This window comes from Dermacentor andersoni, chromosome 4 (genome assembly GCF_023375885.2).
Source record: "Dermacentor andersoni chromosome 4, qqDerAnde1_hic_scaffold, whole genome shotgun sequence".
NCBI classification, from domain to species: Eukaryota; Metazoa; Arthropoda; class Arachnida; order Ixodida; family Ixodidae; genus Dermacentor; species Dermacentor andersoni.
Genome location: NC_092817.1, coordinates 194,589,599 through 194,594,857, shown reverse-complemented (window position 1 = coordinate 194,594,857; position 5,259 = coordinate 194,589,599). Strand labels below are relative to the sequence as shown.

Genomic DNA, 5,259 nt, shown 5'->3' with positions numbered 1-5,259 from the left:
AAAATTTAATTTGCATATTAATGAGCTACAGCGGAAAACTTCCTATGGTATTAGGGTATTACTAAAAGCTAGATGTTACTTTGAGTTTACTACTTTGGTCACCTTATATTATGCATTCATTCACAGTCATCTAAATTATTGTATTGCTGCCTGGGGTCAAGCATATCACTGCCACCTTTCATCCCTCCAACATGTACAGAATCAAGCCATTCGCATTCTCACCTGGAGCAACCGAAGTCCACATGTTACTGATCTGCACCGGGAACTGCACATACTGAATATTTACAATCTAATCAAATTTAATGTCTGCACATTTGCTTATCAAGCAGTTCAAGGCCATAACCTTTTCAAGTTTGTTCTATCCGACACCTTACTAACTCAAATATTACACGCTTTTCCTCCAATAACAATTTTATACTCCCTAATGTACGAACTAACTATGGTTCACAAAGAGTAGCATTTGTTTTAATCAAACTCTGGAATTCATTGCCTTTTAACATTAAATGTTTTCTATATCGTCATTCAAGATCAGCTTCGCAATTTCATGTTTAACTTATAGCTCCGTTTATTGAATATCTCTTTTAAAACACAACTTCAATTCTGTCGTTTTTAATACTGTTTGCTTCGTTTCTTACTTCAGCTTGAGCCTTATCCCTATCGTTTTAAATTTTCCATGGTATTATTCGTTTGCCTCATTATGTATTTGCATCTGTATTTGCATTTTTTTTGTAAGTCGCTGCCTTTTTGCTGTCAAGTAGTATTAGTGTTTTTTTTTAACTTTATAAAACGTGCCCCTACAGTGTTTACACGATAGGACCTTTTTCTGTACTAAATATCAATATTTTTCTACCTGCACTAAGGATTCAATAAACTTCAACCTTCAAACTTCAAAGATTGTCCAAGCACTCCTGTACTCCTGCGTTACAAAACACAAGTTGACAACGGCGTACCACCCTCGTACCAACGGCTTCACAGAGCGTCTTGAACAATCGAAGACATGCTGCTTGCTATGTATGTTTCTCGCCGACCGTCACGACTGGTACACCGCTCTGCCCTTCGTAACATTTGCCTTTAATTTCTCCCGACATGACTCTGCGGATTTTTCGCCGCGCTGCCACGCTACCATTTGACACACTCGCTCCCGCCGTTCTTGACACGTCATTACAACAATGCCTGTAACGCCATCTTCAGAGCTGTAGAAGCGCGCTAGATTGCACGCCTGTGCCTTACCGCTTCACAGGAAAAGCAAGAACGCTTCCATAATGCCGACCACTGTGATGCCGGCTTAAACGCGGCCACGGTACCTGCCGTGGTTGCTCAGTGGCTATGGTGTTAGGCTGCTGAGCATGAGGTCGCGAGATTGAATCCCGGCCACGGCGGCCGCATTTGGATGGGGGCGAAATGCGAAAACACCCGTGTACTTAGAATTAGGTGCACGCTAAAGAAACCCAGGTGGTCCAAATTTCCGGAGTCCTCCACTATGGCGTGCCTCATAATCAGAAAGTGGTTTCGGCACGTAAAACTCCATAATTTAATTTAATTTAATTTAATTTTTAATCACGGCCACAGATAGCGGGAAGCGACGAGACTTGTGTGGCGCGTACTCCAGGGTGCGATAAGAATTGTAGTGCGTCAAAAACTTGCTGCCGAAATTGTTGTGGAACGTACGGTCGAGGATGACTCATAGACATGTCGCATATCACTGTGACGTCGCAGTCAGGCAGTAATATATCTTTGAAGCGCAGAGAATCGTTGGCAGTGAGGAATGTTCGAAGTTCATGGTCTGTGCGTTGAGCGGTAGCGAGGCGGATGAAGTCAATGCCGGAAGGATTTACTTGGCTTGCATTGACATGGATCCGTGACAAAGCGTCCGCAACGGCGTTATCGGTACCACTGATATGCCGAATGTAAGTAGTGAATTCGGAGATATATGCAAGCTGGTGAATTTCACGGGGAGTGTGCGAGAAACTGTTGGAGGTCATAGCATGAATGAACGGTTTGTGGTGGGAGAGAATAAAGAACCGACGCCCTTCGAGGTTGTGACGGAAGTGGCGGTCTGCGATGTAGAGTTCTAACAATTCGCTACCGAAAGTGCTATAGCGGGTTTCTTACGGTGTCAGATTTCTTGAAAAAAAGATCAAGGCTGCCATGTCTTGCCAACCAGCTGTTGAAACTCGCCGCGAACAGCTATGTCAGAGGCATCTACCATAACGGACATTGGAACGCCTGCTTGCGGGTGCGCCAGTAGAGAAGTGGTAGCAAGGGCGTTCTTGGCAGAGATAAAAGCAGATTCAGCAGCATTAGTCCCTGATATAGGCATGGTAGCTCGTGGTGTGCACGAGAGTAGAATGTGCAGAGGCTGCAAAATTAGAAGCAGAACGAGGAATGAAGCGGTGATAGTAATTGATGAGGCCCAAAAATGCCCGCAATCGCTTGGTGGAAGACGGACGTGGGAAATCATTAATTGCTTGGACACGGGGTGGGACGGGTTGGATGCGGTGCTCGTCTACTTGATGGCCCAGGAAATTGAGGGAATCAACGCCAAACTCACTCTTCGAGATGTTTGCGACCACGTCATATTGACGGAGGCGTTCAAACACCTTACGTAGGTCAGATTCGTGTTCCAGAGCAGAGCGACAGAATACAAGAATATCGTCTAAATAGACGAAGCAACAAGGCAGGCCACGGAGTACCCGATCGACGAACCGCTGAAATGTTTGAGAGGCATCACGGAGGACAAACGGGGTAGTGCTAGTGGCTTTAGGAATGTCGGAAGGCTTGACAGAAATCTGGTGGTAGGCTATTACTAGATCCACCCTACTAAATATGCAGCAACCATGAAGCGATGCGGTGAAATCGTGGATGTCGGGTATAGGGTACCTATCGGGAATCGTCACTTTGTTTAAGGTGCGGTAATTGCCATACGGCCGCCGATCACCCGTCTTCTTGGGCGCCATGTGTGAAGAAGATGATCAAGGGCTAGCGGAAGGACGAACGAAGCCCAACCCGAGCATATGTTCGAACTCTTGCTTTGCAATTTTCAGACGGTCTGGTGCTAAGCGGCGAGCTCGAGCATATACTGGTGGGTCTTTAGTCACATTGTGGTGCGTGACATTGTCCACTATTAAACGATCTGGCGAGGGTGGCTGGAAAAGCTCTGGAAATTCCAGCAGGGCGGTGGACCACGGTTTCGGTACCTGGGTGTGTGCTTGCACGAGACGCAAAGCTGGTGCAGACGTGGTGATACCTTGTACGTGCAGGCTTGTTGCGGAGTCAAGAAGGCGACAGTAGCGAAGGTAGACGAGAAGATTAAACTTCCGCAGAAAGTCAGTGCAGATGATCGGCTTGCGGACGTCGGCCATGCTGAATAGCCATCGAAAAGGGCGTTGCAGAGAAAGGTCAAGACAGACGGATTTCTGGACTTAATTTTTAATATTGAAACCGTTGACGGCAGTGAGAAAAGACAGGTCATCGCGAAGTCTTCTGCGGTCTTGGAAAGTAGGGGGAATGGCACAGATTTCCACACCAGTGTCTACAAAATAGCGAACTTTTGTGACATGGTCGGTGATGTAGAATAGACGGCTTGATGTAGGGCAAGTAGCACTAGCCGTCATCAGTGACTGGCCCGATCGTTTCCCAGAAAGTTGCAAGGCGTACATGCCGCGCGCGAGTGCCGGCGTGATACCAACAAATAAAGGGAGACGGAGGGCGTGGCACTTTTAGGTCATGGGAGCGATGCCGCAGCTGTTGGTTGTTAGCACGAGAGCGTAAGGCAGCCAACTGGTTAGTTAGCTCCTCTATTTGCGCAGCAAGGTGCGTTCTTGAACTGTCGGGTTCTTCAAAGTGCTGCTGTAACTGGGATTGTGTCGCAACGGGTGCATTACAATGGTCAACAGCGATATCACACGATGGAAAGAATCCATAATCTGGTCTGCTGTCTTCGCTAAAGGCTCGACACGCGTCGTAGTAGGTGAGGCACATAAAATCATGCGAACCTGGTTCTATAGACGCTGGAAGAAAAGCTCCCGAAGGATTTTTCAGTGTGCCAATAATGGACTGGTTCCCAGGAGTTGTGCCATGCAGCGAAGCAGCTCTGTCGGTTTCCAGTCACCAAGTTCATCCAATGAGAGGAGCTGTTGAATCTGTCGCGACTCAGAGTCGGTGATGTGCAGTAGTAACTCCCGCTTAAGGGTGTCGTACTGATCATCGGGCGGAGGAGCTAGCAAACTGTCGGGGACGAAAGCTGCGGTGGTCGGGTTAAGCGCACTCACGACGTTGTCGTACTTGGCCGCTTGAGATGAGATTCGGTGACGGCGAAACAGCGCCTCGATGTGGACGAACCCGAGTTCATAGTCCAAGGGCCAGAAATCGGGAAGTTTGAGTTTGGCCACGGAAGACATTCCGTTTTCTTCGAGACATCGTTGTTCGGCGGCTGGTTCCATAGTGTCGAGAAGAAACTTAGTAGACGTATACAGTTGTGATGTGGTGTCACGTCCGGGTCACCAACTTGTAGGAACAGAAGGCCCACAAAGAATGGGCATTTATTTATCAGATGACTGAGCTGACGTCGCGGCTAGCCTCATCGAGCCTATATGCCTGATGGTGGTAGTCCACTCTCTTCTTTCACCGGAGAACTCTATGAGTACGGTCCACTACGATGGGTTTCATCATATATGTGATATCAGAGCATAAGTTAAGTTAAAAGTTGAGTTGCTGAAGGGTCTGGAATAATTAAAATTATTTAAAAATCACTGATTACCTCACAACAAAGCACATAATATTATACTTTAGACACCGGCCCCGTGAACACAACTTTGGCTAACTTCCTGGAAACCCGGAAGTAGAAATGCGAAGTAAGGACGTCACTAATGACACAATACACAAGAAGTGGGCATGACATTTAACCCGGCAATCAATGGAAAACAGTTGCCTCCGAGTTCGATTCGTGCGTTGCGTTCGCCTAAAGTCAACCTCAAGAACATCAACGCCGAGGTGCGAGCGTCACTAAGACGCGCCTAAGTAAAAGCTTAGGATCGCCTACCATTTTAAGCATAAAATGCTTTTAACTCCTGTTCACGCCGACCTTCAAGTGACCTTGAGCCAGAAGCCGGAGCTGTTTATACGGCACTCAAACCAGAACATCCGGGCAAGTTGCGAGAACAAGACATGGACAAGTAAGGCCAAGTGTCACATTTCGGCTGTGGTAACAATCGGCTGTTCTCGCCGTGAGCGACATTCGATTGAGAAGAAAGGATTCGA

General features: G+C 47.2%; 1 protein-coding gene across 1 annotated transcript; it reads right to left on the bottom strand.

Annotated features, from left to right (window-relative positions):
- Positions 1-4,037: 4,037 nt before the first annotated feature.
- On the bottom strand, positions 4,038-4,442 carry LOC140217276 (uncharacterized). The gene has a single exon (XM_072287688.1). The coding sequence runs from the start codon at positions 4,440-4,442 to the stop codon at positions 4,038-4,040; it is 405 nt and encodes a 134-aa protein (XP_072143789.1).
- Between the last annotated feature and the right edge of the window lie 817 nt (positions 4,443-5,259).

Excerpts from the sequence above, each read along its gene's own strand:
- LOC140217276 (XM_072287688.1), bottom strand. The coding sequence starts at position 4,442 with ATGGAACCAGCCGCCGAACAACGATGTCTCGAAGAAAACGGAATGTCT.